This window comes from Sciurus carolinensis, chromosome 17 (assembly GCF_902686445.1).
Source record: "Sciurus carolinensis chromosome 17, mSciCar1.2, whole genome shotgun sequence".
Lineage (NCBI taxonomy): Eukaryota > Metazoa > Chordata > Mammalia > Rodentia > Sciuridae > Sciurus > Sciurus carolinensis.
In genome coordinates, this window is record NC_062229.1 from 28,523,274 (window position 1) to 28,540,639 (window position 17,366).

The following is a 17,366-nucleotide window of genomic DNA, read 5'->3' on the forward strand; positions in this document are numbered from 1 at the left end:
TGGTATTTTTCTTTACTATCTACTGCATGTTCTGGCTCAAATACCACATCTTCAAGGCCTAAGGTTCTGCTTTCTATGTAATCTAGTCTGTTGGTGATGCTATCAAGTGAATTTTTAATTTCATTTATTGTATCTTTCCAGTTCTAAGTGGTTCCTTTTCAGAATTTCTGTTTCTTTGTTGAAATGGTCTTTTACCTCCTGTAATTGCTCTCTTAGTTCCTTTCTTAATTAATTTCTTAGATCTTTTTTAACTCATTAATCCTTTTAATAAGCAATTTTTCAAAGTCTTTCTTTGGATTTTGTCACCTTCTGTGTGTTATCCCTTGTTGGAGGATTGTATCTTTGACGAGGAGACTTGTTTGTATCCTCATGTTTCAGAGGTCTTGGACTTGCACATTTGTTGAGATGGATTTCCTATTTTTTGAGGACATTCTTTGGCATGTAGTTGTCCCTTTTGTAATAAGTCCCCATGTTGATTTCTCTTAGCTTCATCACATAAGTTCAATTTATTTCAAGAGTTAGTTTCCATCACCAATGCCTGTTGGTTCACTGCTGAACTGCTGAATTAATTCACTCTTTTCAAACTGCTGTAATGCTATGGGTTTTATAACCTCCTTTTTGTAATTTTTTTCTCTGATTTTGCTGTAGAAATAAATGTCCAAGAGTGGGACCTTATGTTTCCCTCTAGTTATTTTTACTTAGGAACTAGTCTTTGGTTTTGGGTTTTTCTTTCCCCTATTCTGTGTGTTAAAGTATTATTGAAGCTTGAATGGGTTAGTTTGTGAGTGGAGGAAGGTACGAATGTTACTTTGCCGAGTTGTAGGTTCAGCTACAGAGTCTCTACCCTATGAACTTGTAGTGGATCTCTTGCTTCCTAGCCACTCTCAGAAAAAGAGAAACAAGCACCAGTAGCAACAATAATGATCAATATACCACATTAGAATAAATGTCCAGTGCCTACATACACCATTAATTACCACAAAAAGGAATGGTGGGGTCACCATTTAACAACAGCAATAGCAATAAACAGCTGTCAACTAGGTCTAACATTAAAGTAAGCAGTGGGTGTCAGCTGTGACCTCCTCAATACTAATAACTGCAATAACATGAACATTCTTAAAGATAGTAAATTAAAGTTTGTTAAGAGAAAAGAAAATAGGATAGGAAGGTAAAAGAAAGTTTAAAAGATTCAAAAGGCAAACAACTGTCAAGCAGGAGAAAGGGAGTAAGTGATTGCTGTAAAGAAGGAGTAATAAAAAATAATTAAAAGAAATTAACTAGAGAGAAAGGGGAAGAAACAAGCAAGGGAATTTGCCTGTTAAAGTGGGGAGAGGAGAGAAGTAGTAATATGAGAAACAAAAACAAGAGCCAAAAGAAAAAAATCAAACCAAACCTTCAAACAAAAAAACTCCACCTCTCTAGAGTCAAAACAAGACAAAGTAACAAGTTTTTGAGGAAAGGAAAAAAATATTAAAAGGAAGAAGAAAAAAGAAGAGTGGTAAAAATGAACACATATACTCACAAGCCAATTAAACAGGCTAGACACACCCCCCCACACACGTGTTCACACTCAAGCTCAGTGGAAAAGCAAGAAAAGGAGGAAAAGAAAAAAGAAACAAAATCTTAATGAAAAACGAAGGCGTTATTTCTGCTGAAGTAATCAAAGCTGTTGCAAGAATGATTATCTACTGCCTATGCGACACTGTCCTTTCTATTTCTTCTTGTGCACCCCTTAAAGAGAACAAGGGCTGATTTTGAGTTTCTCACTAAGCTGCCGGCTGGACCGGCCTGGATCTGAAGCTAGTAGTTATTGGCTCTCAAATTCCCTTCTCTCCAGTCTAAGTCAGGACCGAATGGGAAGTGGTGACAGGTGTTTCGTCCATTCAGATTAGGTAGATGCCTCTCAAGTCGGGGTTGATGCAGAGATCTTGTTTGTTTTGTCTTTTATGACAACATATCGTCCAACATCCAGTAAGTGGTAGAGCCTGAGTTTTCCCATGTTTGAGCATTTTCTGGGCATCAGGGCACCTGGTCTTCTCCCTGCAGATCTTCTAGGACCTGCATGACCCAGCAACCCGGCCCCCTGAGCATAGGAAAGCGAGCATGAGATGGATCCAAAAAACGGCAGACTCCAGAGAACTGATATCTAGTATCTTTAGAGCTATTGCTTCACTGTCTGCTGGTTTCTTTGTCAGGCAGTTGAGTATGTTCTTTCCTTGTTATTCTTAGAATATGGAAATTTTTATGCCTGCACAATATAGTTTTTGCGGTACTGCAGGTTGAACTCAGGGCCTCACAGAAGCTAGACAAGTGTTCCACCGCTGAGCTGTACTCCCAACCTTGCATAATGCTTTTATACAAAAACAAAAGGCAGACATCTTCAAATTTACAAGATCTAGAAAATAACTTTTGAGAATATTATGATAGACATCCTCCAGTTATTTGAACAATAAAGCAAAATTAACTAGAAAATGAAGAATGTTAGAGTAGATTGGAATGAGTCTGAGTGTGTGTCTATCTCATCAACTACAAAAATAACACAAAAAACTCCAGAAGGATTAAATGTATCTTTCAGTGCTAGGAGAACAGAGAAAAAGATAATGGGGGAAAAGAAAGTGCTAGTAGTAGATGATAAAAAGTCTATGGAACTGAAGTGGAATAGTGAGTAAACCTATCACCCAGAATGGATGTAGGAGAACACTAACCAGAAGGTAGGAACAGCTGTAGAAGATCCATAAACTCAGAGTGAGGTGAATGACTGATAGAGGCAGTAGGCACTTACCAGGCTAATGGGAGATGAACAGTCAGGACCGTCAGGCCCCTTCCCTTTTCTATGTTGCTCTGCTCTATTCCAGCACCATAATTCAGCAACTTCACTGTAAATAGGGTGAACTAACTATCTGAGGTGATTTCTAATGTGGGAGACAGCCTAGGAAGGAAGCACTGGGAAGTTTGAGGAAAAGAGATACAAATAGGATAGACAGTAGAGTCCACTTAAATCAACAGGCATATACAAATGCAGAGGAGTCCAAGCCAGCTGCCTACAAAAGTCTACCTGATCTTTCACTCGTAAAATAGAAAACTGAAGATACTAGACACTTGGGGAAACCTAACAGCAAGAAGAAGAAAGACCAATGTAAAAAAGAAAATGGTTCTTTATATAAGAAGCAAAGTTGGTAGGAGAGGTTATGAGTTGAACTGTGACCCTGATTAAATGTTGAAGATCTAACTCCCAGTACCTCGGAAGGTAGCTTATTTGGCGATCATGTTATTCCATATGTAATTTGTTAAGGTGAGGTCATACTTGAGTGGAGTGGGTCCCTAATCCAAAATGACTGGTGTCCTTTTAAAATAGATGATCAGGTGAAGAACCAGTTGTACAAAGATATGCTATATGATAATTAAGGCAGAGATTGGAATTATGCAGTTTCCCACTGAGGAATACCAAATGTTGCCAGTAAATCACTGGATACTACAAAGAAGCAAAGGAAGGTTCCTTATGAGCTTCAGAAGGAGTTTGATTTCTAGCACCCAGAGCTCCTGTGAAAAATTTTTGTTATTTATGCCACCCAGTTTGTGGTAATTTGTTATGTCAGCCCCAGGAAACTAATGTAGGGAGTAAAAGAAACATTAATCATTATCATGGAAAAGAAAGAACAAAGATTCAAGTAACCTAAAGGAAGGTAAAGATATATGTGTATATCAGGGGAGGGGGAAGTGGGGAGGGTGGAGAAAAGAAGAAGAATGAGAAACTCACAAAACTTGCTCACAAAAAATGACAGAGCTAAAAAAATAAGTAGATAAATCAACAGTGGTAGTTGGAGACTTCAGAGCCCACTGCTTTAAAAATATTTTTTTTTGATTCATTGTACACAAATGGGGTGCAACTTTCATTTCTCTGGTTGTACATGAAGTAGAGTCTCACCATTTGTGAAATCATACATTGTATCATTCCAATATCTTTCCTTCCCTCGCCCTTTCCCCACCTCTCATTTCCCTTTACACAATCCATCTTGCCTCCATTCTTCCCTTATCCCCTTCCCCCATTATATATCATCATCTACTTATCAGATAAATCATTTGGCCTTTGGTTTTTTGGGATTGACTTATTTCACTTAGCATGATATCCTCCAACTCCATCCATTTACCTGCAAATGCTATAATTTTATTCTTCTTTATGCCTGTATAATATTCCATTGTGTATGTATACCAGTTTCTTTATCCATTCATCTATTGAAGGGCATCTAGGTTGGTTCCACAATCTAGCTATTGTGAATTGAGCTATTATAAACATTGATGTGGCTGCATCACTGTAGTATGCTGATTTTAAGTCCTTTGGGTTCAGGCCAAGGAGTGGGATATCTGGGTCAAATAGTAGTTTCATTCCAAGTCTTCTGAGGAATCTCCATGCTGCTTTCCACCCCACCAGCAATGTTTGAGTGTACCTTTTCCCCCACATCGTTGCCAATACTATTATTGCTTGTATTCTTGATAATAGAATTCTAATTGGGGTGAGATGGAGCAACAAGACCTAGAATTATAAAAAATATTGGAAAATTGAACAATACAACCACCCAAGGGGATATAAATGACATATATAGAACATTCCACCCAACAACAAGAGAATCCATTTTTTTCCCAGTACCCAGTGAGCACTCACCAATATATTACTGTATCCTATGTCATAAGAGTTCATGTTGTATCTTTTAGTGTATATAGAAACAATGCTGTATCTCCCCTCTGTTGAATCAATTATGATTTGGATTCAGGAAAGGCCAAAATATTCCTTAATATTCTCTAGAAAGGGAATTTTCCCTAAGTAAGTTACAGGTGAATACGAATCTAAAGGAACTTGCTTCTGAAAACTCCATCAACAACCCCCCTTAAATATAGGTGAATACATGCATATGCCAGATGTGCATGTATATCTCCATCATCTGCTAGTTCTGCCCATTTTTTTTCTATGGGTGAAAAAAAAAAGGACTACGGGATCTTCTGAATTTATGCTGTTCGCTTTGTTTGAGCTACCATTTAACTTTAAAATAGATTCATTCAAAAAAATATTGAAGTTGTCAAGCTTTCTGCTCAGACAGATGTTCTCATTACTAAACCAAATTTTACTGTATTTTGGGGGGAACACTGACATTATCTTCATTGGAATTTAAATTATCCTCTTTGTTAATTTTCAGCTTCCTAGTGAGGATCCTGAAATTTTTGAGTTGTCATCCAAGTGTCTGTCTATACTGGTTCAGCTATATGGAGGGGAAAACCCAGACAGCCTGTCCCCCGAAAATGTGGAAAGTTTTGCTGATTTGCTGGCATCCAAGGAGGATCCGAAGGAGCAGAAGCTTCTGCTGAGGATTCTCAGAAGGATGGTGAGTCCACATGGAAACCTAGAGTATGATGGTGGCTTCCCTGTCAGCGATGTAAACAGGGAGTAGACCTCATTTCAAATTTCCAGAAAAGTTGGAAGAGTGGTAAAACAACTCCCACTTATCTTTCCCCATAGTCCTCTATTTTTAATATTGATCATGTTCTATTTCCATACATACACATTTTTTCATGAACTGCTTGAGAGTAATTTAGAGGTTGCCTTCATTCTCATTAATATATAGCATACATTTCCTTTTTGAAAAATATATTCTCTCAACTATAGTGGTAGTTATCAAAATCAGGAAATTTAACATTGATTCAATTCTTTTACTATTCTGATATCTGTATGACTAATCTGAAATCCAATTCTGTCAACTGTCCTAATAATTTATATATATTTTCTAATATTAAATACAGTCCAGGATTGTATATTTTGTTTTTATTTTTGTTGTGGTACTGGGAATTGAACCCAAGGACACTCTTCCAGTGAATTAGTTATTTTTTATTTTGAGACAGGATCTCCTCACTTAGTTGCTGAGGACTTCACTAAGTTGTTGAGGCTCGTCTCAAAATTTCTATCCTCCTGCCTCAGCCTCTGCAGTTGCTGGGATTGCAGGCATGTGGCCATCACATCTGACCAGGATTGTGTATTTTAATCTCGAATAACCTAACAGCCTTTCTTTGTCTTTTGTGACATTTTTGAAGAATATAGGCTGATATTATACAATATCGCCTTCAGTTTGGGTCCATCTAATGTTTCCTCATGATTCAATTCATGAATACCTCAGTAGTGATATTTTTAGTCCAGCACATCCAGAGGCTCAAGATATTTACCCCTTACTGGTGATGTTAATTTTGATCCCTTGATTTAAACAATGTGCAAGTCCTATTTTAATTTTGTAATGGTTATAAAATGGAGATTTCTAACCCCCAACATTTCCAGCGGCCAGCTTGCTACTCTAAGGAAGAATTCTCCCTTCTGTCCAATTTATTTTATTTTTTAAAAATATGTATAGATGATATCTATTTGAAAGTACTTTTGAGTACTGACTTAACTTTCTTTCTACAATAGATCTTTCTCTACCAATTTTGAAGGCCATTTCTTACCATGGCTAGTATAGTTAATAAAGGATGGGAGTTCTGTCTGTCATCTCATTGATCAGTCTGTTCACATCCAGGTCCTATTGTTCTGAGGTGTCCCTTGCCAAGTGGAGGCTGTGGATGCTCCAGAGAGTTAAACCCGAAATTACTTTTGTGCCAATTTGATAAATAGACAGTTGCAGCAAGTGACCACTGAATCCAGCTGACAGGTTTTGGGTGACAGAACTAGAGGAGAGAGAAATCAAGGACCCCTCTCAACTGCTACGTTATGCTTTTGTACAGCCATGTCCCCATGGCCAGACAGACTCACCGTCTCAGTACAGTTGTGAGCCGAGTGTCAGGACGATGGCAGCCGAGGCCAGCTTCCCAAAGCATAGGATCTTAGAGATGGTCTGCCAGCATGGCACAGATGACACTGAGTCATACGGTAAGGTGGTTATTCCTTTTTCAGTTTTCTTTTGACCTGACAGTTTGAGGCGAAAGTCTCAGTTTTATTCTATTCTTTTTAAAAATTAAAAAAAATTTTTTTTTGTTCTAATTAGTCTACTCTGTCTTTAACACCTATGTATTCAATCAGAATTTCATTTTGTAACAGAGCACACCTCTCAGACTTTCAACTTTTGCAGATAAGGCATTTCTTTTAAAAAATTGTTATTTAAGGAAAAAAGGACCTGAAAGCTATGTGGTAGTCCCTCCTTCTCCAGTGCCCCCAGTGGATGCCAACAACCATGGGCAGTGTTGAATCCTGTAAATGTATGTCTGTATTTCTTATACATACTTGTCTGTGATAAAGTTTAATTTATAAATTAGGTACAGTAAAATATTAGCTTAATTAATTTAATAATTAACATTTAAATTTAATAATTTAAATATTATTAAAATTTAGAACAATTATAAAATATACTGTGATAAAAGTTATGTGAATGTGTTCTCTTTCTCCAAATATCTTATTATACTATATTCACCTCTCCTCTTGGGATGATGTGAAAGGAAGCACTTGGTGGCTTCTATTTGGCACATCTGAATTGCATCACTGTTCCTTCACTGTGGGGCTATCATTCAGTGAAATAAGGGCTATGTGATCACAAGCAGTGCAGTACTGCAACAGTAGGTCTAATATCCTAGACTGCTGCCAAGTGGCTAACAGGTCACATAGACCACATGGATATGGTAGGCGGGGGTGGCTCACGTCCCAGGCATGATAGCACAAGATTTCATCATGCCACTCAGCCCAGTGTGCATATTAAAACTTTTCCATTTAATGTATTTGGACCATAGTTGACATGGATGAGTGGAAACTACTGTACTAGGAAGCATGATAATACAGGTGACATGTAGAGGTAGCAAAAAGTGTTGATTTGATAGAAAATAACAAGTTTGGAAAATGTGGTCTAATGTCTGATATGATCAAGTTTGCAAAGATCCACAATCCCTCCTTTGAAACTCTTGGAACTATATTTGTGTTGGAATTCAGAAGTTTCAAGTCTTATTTGGCATAATTCTTGCACAGTTTGTGATACCCACGGGGAATACTCAGACAATGCCATTATCAAGCACATAGTTCCACAAAAAAATGTATGAATGTTCACACCATGTGATAAAGACTACACCACACATGGACCCATGTGAGTTCAGGTCAGATTTTGCTACCAAATATGTTTTTGAACCAAATGTTTGTCTTTTTGCTTATTTCCTGTGTAATTTCTAGAAAGCAAGGTGCAAGAATATTCTGGTTTGAAATTCTCATGATAGTTTATTTGCTTAACCAGAAAAACAGACTGGCTATTTCCAAGTATCAAAATGTGCTTTTCCTACTGTCTCCTGGAGTATGCCCCTATAAGTCACTCTTACCCCTTAATGTTTCTAAATCAGCTGTTCAAGAATACTCATAAGGTTGGGCTGGGGAGATGGCTCAGTCAGTAGAGTGCTTGCCTTGTAAGCACAAGGCCCTAAGTTCGATCCCCAGCACCCAAAAAAAAAAAAAAAAAAAAAAAGAACAAAAAGAATACCCATAATGTGCGCAGGCCAGCCATCTATGATACGTGCTTTGAATCTTCTAAGAGCTCTCTAAATTACTAGGTCAGTCAATGTTGGGTTCAAGTCATATAAAACACACAGTGGGAGATTCTGGGGCCCTCTGATTCAGTTGTGGCCTTGAACTTGCCCATCCCGAAGCCCAGTTCTATTTCAACTGAGTACTTCTAGAGAGAAATAGTAGCAGGTCACCCAAAGAAGAGTGTGACAGGCTCACACACTTTTGGACTCATTCCACTCCTCTTCCTCTTCATCCTGCTACTCTCTGTCTTTAATTCTTTGGCAGCCATTATTCTGTAACTGTTGGCTTACTCTCTGTTCTCACTTTCACATTCCCCTTGTTTCAGGGTAATGATGTAACCTTACTGTAGCTTGAGTATGTTACCTTAAAAACTTGTCAGCAGACATTGCTTTTCACCGAGTGCTAGTTCCTGTATAAGGACTTTTGACACATAGTCTTATTTTTATCTTCCCAGCAATCCTAGAGATCACCCCCAGTGGCTATTACTATTTTATAGGTTAAAAACTAAGGCTCAGAGACTGGGGCTGTAGCTCACTGGCAGAGTGCTTGCCTAGCACATGTGAGGCACTGAGTTCGATCCTTAGCACCACATAAAAATAAACAAATAAAATGAAGGTATGCTGTCCATCTATAACTACAAAAAAATTTAAGCAAACAAACTGAGGCTCAGTGAACTGAAACAGTGTTCCCAAGGCCAGCAGCTAGGAAATGGCATAGCTGGTATTAAGCCCAAGTTGAATTACCCATAGTCCATCCTCCTTCCAAGTACCCAGGCTCCACACAGCTGCTCTTAGTACTGCTTTGGAGTTTGCAGGTATTCATCAAGCCAAATTTGACTGAACTTTGATCTAGAAGTCACCTGAGAGATTCATTTTCTTCATGAGAAAATAATAACTAAAGTTTTTACTGTGTGCAAAGCATTGCACTGGAGATGCTAGAACAGTAAGGTATGCTCTTCCCGCTCCCTGCCCTCAAGGATCTCTGCCAGGACAGATTCAGAAACAGTCCACTGAATTACAGAGTAGAACGCAATCAGTGCTGCAGTGCAGGAGCCAGCAAAGTTTCACAAGAACAGTCCCTTTGGGGAGGAAGTTGGCAAGGTTGTGATGTTTTAAACTGAGCTTAGAGGGATGTGGAGAAGGAAGAAGCACTTCCTGAACAAAGGCCCAGAAATCCATGGAGCCAGATTGGAGAGACATAAGAAATAGGCCAGGAAAGGCCAGGGGCTACCAAATATGAGCCATAATAGCATTTGGAGTTTGAACATTGTTACTGGAATTAGGAAATCCTGATCTCTGAAACAAAACAGTAGTCGCATCATCTCAATTGAACTGCAGTTATCTTCACTATGAAACAAAGGTTTACCATGGTACCTGGCACGTAATGGGTATTTAGTTAGTGTCTATTGAGCCGAGTAAGAAACATCCACAGAATATAATTTTTTATAGGCAATTATTCATATTTGCTCTTTAGTCTATATTGTGAGCCCCTGTCAGTGCTTCACAGCCACACAGGTCAGACCCAGAAGGACCTTAAAAGACATATTGTTAGTCCACAGACTGATGCTTCTGTCTTCTCCAGTGTCCCTGCTGAGTTCTTGAGGAATGGATAAGATTGAATGTGCAGACAGATAGAGGACAGAAACTCGACTGACATAAGGAATGCTAGTGAAGATTTCCTGTGACTTTGAGGAGACCCACCTCTCAGTCTCGGCTCACTGGACCAGAGGAACCAGATTCCACCAAGACAGGGGCCAATCTAGATTCATGACCTGGTGTCAGTAATTGCATTAAGGGGGCCTGATAAATGCGTTCTCTTAGTTGTAAGAAGTTAAGAAGGGAGAGACAAGATACCTAAGGACCACCTCAAAGCAGACATTAAGTGTACACTTGTGCCAGGAGCACCTCTAAAGAGAAGCGTGTTCTCAACTGGTGGCGCCGTCTCTTAAATCCCAGATGGAGGAGTGTCCTTCTGTTCCCAAAGCTGAGTGAACTTGGATAGATTCAGAGATGTGGGCCCCATGATTTCCCAGGCCAGGTAATGAGCGTATCAGTGGTAAACCCTGGCTATTAGTGAGGCACTGTGGGAAATAAGGTGGCACATCCCCTCCCTATGAATCACAAAAAGCCCTGGGTTCTTGACATTTCTATTTAAAGTCTCAACCTTGTGACAGTAACTTTCCAAAACCATGGTTTTCACTAAGGAAGAACATGATGTTTAATTTCTGCTAATGAGGTTGGGATGTGTTTTGCCCCTAGGGTGCTCTTCTTAGTCTGTATTTAGAACATTCAGAGAATGTTGGGGGAAAACCTAACAATTTAATTATCTGTTGTAATTTACAGGAAGTCGGGAGGTATTATAATTATGCTTTGTGCTTTAGCATTAAAATGTGATGGGAATCCTTCAAGTATCTCTCAAGTCTGTTTCTTAAACTTGATATCAATGGGAATTTTCTCGGGGTCATGGTTGTAGATTAGCTACTTGCCTCTTAATTAAAGCTAGCTTACTCTGGCACTCAAAATATTGACTGCACACGAACCATCACAAACCTATTTTTGCCTAAAATTGGCTCAAATGTATACTACTCTGAAAGCAGAGGAGCGACCCATGGGAGGGTGACTGGGATAAGCTGTTGTTGCTAACTCCCTGTCACTTTTGGCCCACCTCTCTGGTGCAGCAGAGGTGGCAGGAGTGTGATCTGGCATAATTCTGAAGATGACTACAATTAAAGAAGTATTACCAATGGGTATTCCTTGGACACTCTTTACCCTGTGGCCTTCAGAAACTCTTGCTGTGCTCCCTGTCATTTTCCTTCCAAATTCTCACATAGGTCACCTGGTCTTTTTCAATTTACAAGGGAACAGACATGTTCTGTTGCTGAAAATGAAGGTAGCATAGCATTTCTTCATACACAGAGTCTTTAAAACTGTAGAGAGACCAGATAAACCAGAAATTCTGCAGCGATTCTTCTTCTATTTTAGGGCCAATTTGGGTTATAAAATTTAAAATCCAAAGGGAACCTAAAAAAAGTAAGGAAATATTCTTTAAGGTGATAAATGAACAAAATAATGATGTCTGTCTCACTCCTGTCTTAGTTTTCTAGTTTTGGTATTAGTAGTTAGTTTTGGTTCTCTTTTCTGCTTATTTTTTTTAAAGGAAAAAGAATGGGAAATGGTGTGAATCCAGTGAAATTTTTAAGAGAAACCTTATGTAACAAATTAGTAAAAGGTAAATGTGATCAATTTTTATGAAATCTGGTTTCTTGAACAATTTTTTCTAAAACTCTGAGAGGATGCTCTTAAGAGGTTCCCAGAGAGCTCTTGCTTTGAATCCATACATACCCATTTATAGTTTTACTCAGAAAGCATTTTCTGCCAGTGGTTGCCATAGGGTTTGCAAGTTAGCTATGGAAATCTTTGAATGCTTTTGTTATATCTTTCCAACAAAGAAAAAAAAAATACCTTGCTCAACTTTTTACTTAATTCTCAAACGAGACATTCCTAAGAGTTTGAGTAGGACAGGCAGGGAAGGCAGATGGCTAGTGGAAGGGAGTCTTTTGTAGCCAGTTCCTCTCAGGGTTCAGTCTTCCATGTTGTTGTCAGTAAAATAAGAGTGCATTGACGAGCTGCGAGGGACTATGTTGAGCTCTACCACAGGTATCCCGAGGATGTGCATGTGACAGGGAAAGCTTCCATAAAGTCCACTCTGAAGATACCTCATTTCCCCTCACACATCAGCTCCTTCCTACTGCCCACCCTACACAGGCTCCTGCTGACAGGGCTGCTTGCCTTCCCTTTCTCTTCCTCAGTCTGATGCTTGTAGCACCTGGCAGAATACACGTCCTTCTGTTTTTGACTTCTTTTCTCAAGAAAATCCCATCCCCTGCCCCTTCCTGAAATTCTGGCAAATAAAATATATTCCTACCTTCTCAATGGAACCTTGCTCCACCTTCAGGTCACATCGCCACTGATAATATATTTACCCTCCTTTTTATTATAAAGGTATAAAAGCCACAGAAAAGTTAAAAGAATAGTATCATGAATTAGTACATAATCAAGAATTGTTATTTTAACATATTTTTCTCTGTGTCTTCTAAATTGTGTGAAAGTAGGGACATCATGGCATATGGCTCCCAACTAACCACAATACCATTATCACACCTAAGAAAATGAACCATTTCATAATATTGTTAATATCAAAGTCACCTTTAGTTTTCCCTAGTTGTCAATGATTACTTTTACAGCTTTTCAAAGCCATATCCCAGCCATATCTCACATACTAAATTTAATCAATGTTTTTTTGGTTTCTTAATCTAGAATAGTTTTTTTGCCGTTTTTCCTTGTGATACTGAATTTTTGAAAACCTGATCGGTTGTCTTGTAGAATGACTCACATTTTGAGAGAAGATGAATGTTTCCTTGTCCTCTTTTGGACAAGACTAGCTCACTAGTAGTGTACCTTCATGTTGTACAACCTTAGGAAGCATCCGATGCCAGGCTGGCCCACTCAGGAGATGCTAAGTTGAGTTGCTTGGTTGAGGAGCCATTTGCCATATCTCTCCATCATAGGGGTGTGCTGCCCTTGCAATTACTAAATAATGCTCAGATAGATACATTGACACTGTATGAATATCTGTAGTCCCCACACTGATGACTTTTAAAGGAAAAAATAAAAACTATAAAAATAGGATAATGTTCATGAAGCAAAAGAAGCAGTCCATTTTTAAGCCTGAGGGAGAGGACATTTAAAATGTGGGAAGGGCAAATCTACTATCCTTGGTAACAGATGTAATATTGCTCAAAAAGAGAAAGAAGAGCTGCCAGGAAGACTGCTTCCTTCCATGGCACTAATTCATTGAGACTCTACCCAGTATAAGTCGTAAGTAAAAAGTTAAGAGTTCTCGGAGTTTGTTTTATGTTCTGTTGCCTTCTAACAACTTCAAAAGATAGAAAAGAAAGAAAAAGAGAAGACTTTTTATATGGGTCATTTACTTATTCAAACTTTGACTGTTCCCATTTATAGGGAATTATTATCTGGTTCAATTTTTAGTGATTCTAAGTGACTGTTGTACTCTTTAAAAAAAAATCTGCCAATGGATATTTATTTATTTATTTATTTATTTATTTATTTATATGTGGTGCCGAGAATCCAACCCAGTGCCTCACATATGCCAGGCGTGGGCTCTACCACTGGGTCACAACCCCAGCCCCAGCTATGGCACTTTATTGATTCTTAGTTGATCATTTTAACCATCAAAAGTCACTGTGTGACTTTTGCCTTGCAGAATGTTGTAGATGTCCCTGGTAATTTGAGATTTCTTTAATGATGTACGTTTAACAAAACTTCTCGAAATGATGAATATTCAAAATATGGCAAGAGTTAGGATGAACATTTTTGAAAAACACTTCTTTGCAATTGCAAGCAGCAACCGCAAATTGTTCTGGAGGCCCTTCCTTTATGGACACCTACATTAGATGTTTCTAATTCTTGTTTTTATGAGTTATGTTACCATTCTATAATCTATATTAATTTTAAAATTAATTCCACTTCTGAAAGAAATAATAGCTAATATCTGTATTATATTCATAGGAATATTTTATTGTCCCTTAGTAGGATGGTTTCCAAGTAGATAGGCCATATGTAAAGCAGAGAACTAGAGTTGAGTTTTGGGTCTTCAGTTTTTAAATAATCACAGAAAAAGTTAAAGATAAAAAGAATATTGCAGTTGATATTTTAAATATTTATCTTAGCAAATGTTATAAATTCAAGCTTGCTTTTTTGTAATAAACTGAGTTCTTAATTCAGTCAATAAAAATACTTGACCAAACTTAGATATATGGTTTGTAAAATGAGAATTCCTTTTCTGATCCAGAATAAGTGATAATGGAAAATTAGTCACTTAATGTAGATTTCTTTAAACTGACTACCTATTTTTGTATATAATCACAATGTTTGGTTGGGATTTGTTCTTTAAAAATGAAACTAAAACTTATTAAAATAAATTGGTCTTTTAGCGACACTATGAAGACATTTTTCTACTGAGTTCCTTAGCATTTTGCTGACGTTCAGTGCCTTCTATGTGGCAGAGGTTGTTCTAAATGCTGGGGATACATCTGGGAATAAAACAGACCAAAAACCAGAACAGAAGAGAACAATCCAAAACCTCTAGTAGTGCTTATGGGAGAGAATGAGATGATGGCCACATTTATTAACTGAACTGCACTGCAGTTTAGATAGTGAAAGCACAAAGAAGGAAAGAACATCAGGAAGGAGAGTGGGATATTTTTAACTTTTTGGTGATGTGACCAGGGATGGCCTCACTGAGGTGACATCTGAATAGAGACCTCCAGAGTGTGGAGGAGGCAGCCAGAGGGTATTTGGAGCAGAACTGTGCTGGGCAGGGGAACAGCATTTGCAGAGATTACAAGGTGTGTCAGGAACTGTCAGGAAGACCATGCGTACAAAGCAAGATGAGCACGGGGGAACAGGGAAGGGTGAGATGGAGGGAGAAAGTCACCAGGGTCCTCTGAGGTCCCCTTATGAGGACCAGCCTTATTCTGAGGGAGGTAGGAGCCTTTGAGGGCTATAAGCAGAAGCATGAGATAATCTGGTGACTGCACTGAACATAGGTTCCTTGAAGAGGGTGATGGGTAAAGAAGGTATGTTAGAAGGCTGCTGCCATCCCAGAGTGTCCTGATTGGGCTTGGGCAGAGTAAAAAGTCATCATATTTTGGAAAGATCTTGAAAGTAGAACAGTGAAATTTGCTGACAGGTTGAATTGAGGCTATGAGACAAAGAGAATAGTCAAAGATGATTCTGATTTTTACCTAAGCCACAGGTGAGATGGCTAAAACTATAGGAGGACCTGATTTGGGGAGGGAGAGAGAAGAAAGCAGTTCAGTTTCGAACATACTAAGTTTGAAATGTCTGTCAGAAATCCTCTTGGAAGTTGTATCTGTCTATAGGTCTAGAATTCCAAATGACAAATGTCTGCATAGAGGAATAATAGGAAGTGGTGATCAGAATGTGGATGTTTGAATATGGATTTTAGCCAGTTAAAAGCCACAACCACATCTAGGATAAAGCACAGAAGTGAGTGCCTGCCGTCTGGAAGAGGGTAAGATCACTCAAGGAAAAGCCAGAGAAGCCCCGATAGCCATTGAAATGTTCAAGCACTATGATAAGAGTGGTGTTAAAAACAGGGATGGTGAATTGGGAAGGTTGGTGACCCACAGTGAACTGCAATGGGGAAGAATGGCAGATGTCATTCTCTGGTGACTAAAACTGGGGGTGGGGGCAATTTAGGGAAGAGGGGGATGTCTGAGAGTGCTCGGGAACAGCTGTAAGAACCAAGGAGACCTCTAGGTCCAGTGGGTCAGGGGGTACGAGAGTCACCGGCACAGGAAGCACGTCTTAAGAGAAAAACCCAGTTTGAGCAGGAGAGTAAAGGGAGCATCCTGGAAGAGATTGAACATGTAGATTTTGCTGGTGGCTGTCAAGGAGCCTAGTGGAGAGGGTTCAAGAGGAGGGGTGAATATGGGAGTCAGATAAAGGGATGTACAGAGCCTCATCGGGGTGAGAGCCCAGGAGAAGAGGGCTGGCCTAGGGAATCTAGGCTTTTCATAGTGATGACATAAACAGGATACAACATGTGATGAGACTGAGCCCAACTGCTCCAGACAGATGTTAGTGAGAGAAAGGGGTCTTGCTGGAGCCCACAGAATTCTGGGACTCCTTCTGACTCTAGGCAGGACATAGGTGGTCCAACCAGAGTGTGGTGTTCCCATATCCCCCTCCCATGGGAGTCAGGAGAGGGCAGTCTTACTCTGAGGGTACAGGTTCCACATGAACCCTCCCAAGAAGACCTGTAGAATGGACCCTTTCTTTCTCTCTATCACTTTGGGTTCTACCAATGATTCTAGAATTTTTGTCAGAATTTCACATTATCAAAATTGCTTCATAGCACATTATGACATTATTCATATTTACCTCGCCTGGAACCAAAAAATTGGTCCTTTTTGCAAAATTACTTGTTTTCATCAATTTTCCTTTGCTGTTCAGATTAGTATTCCCATTTGAATTGCCTGTCCTGTCTTCACCCTTTAACAGATTTTCTCTTCTTCAGCTGTTATGGTTTTCTGTGTGTCAGATACTCTTACATTAAAGGTATTCTGTGTGACTCTTCCACTATCACTGATTTTGTGAAATTCTACATTTCTGCAAAATTTGAATTTTTTGTTTTGTTTTGTTTTTGTGTGTGGGTACATGAGAGCCAACCACCCATTAGTTTATCAGTGAACTTCTTCATGCCCCAGGGATTTGTGCTTCTTGAGTCAGTGAGTGCTCCTGGAAACTGGATATTGAAAAGAAATATTTAGGTAATAAGGACCTTCTGCCACTTTGTAACCACCTGTTAAGCATAGCAAACCTATGATCCCATGTGCCTGCATAATTTTTATTCAAGAATGCTTTAAATATCCAGCATCACAGTAAATGACCCTTCTGATCTATGCTTGTATTTTTGGTACTGGGGATTAACCTCAGGGTCTTGTGCATGCTTGACACTCTACCATTGAGCTATGTCCCCATTATTTTGTTTTTTTTTTAAAAAGGTATTTTGGTTTATAGGGTCGATGAACTCATAGACTGAGCTAACCACATGATCTCCTTCCACCATTTCTGTTGAGAATAGTTAGGAGATGGATGGAAGAGGTTAGGGGGCCTGCATGTGTGCTAGAGAGACATCAAGTCTGATTGGCGTCTTGGGCAGTTGAGCCAAATATCCTAGGCTGGCATCTGAGTGATACATATGAAATTGTTATTGAAGCCTGGCACAT

The 17,366-nt window shown here is 39.0% G+C and overlaps 1 protein-coding gene across 7 annotated transcripts in view; it reads left to right on the plus strand.

The window, feature by feature from the left end:
- The window catches only part of Ulk4 (unc-51 like kinase 4), a 623,492-nt gene that overhangs the window by 503,703 nt on the left and 102,423 nt on the right, over positions 1 to 17,366 (plus strand). For 6 of the 7 annotated variants that reach the window (XM_047532456.1, XM_047532457.1, XM_047532458.1 and 3 more), the window contains exon 36: positions 5,190 to 5,375. In XM_047532456.1, coding sequence (XP_047388412.1) covers positions 5,190 to 5,375 — 186 coding nt within the window. Of the gene's footprint in view, positions 1 to 5,189; positions 5,376 to 6,756; positions 6,902 to 17,366 lie in introns of all 7 variants that reach the window. The other variant, XR_007105971.1, reaches the window with a different exon arrangement.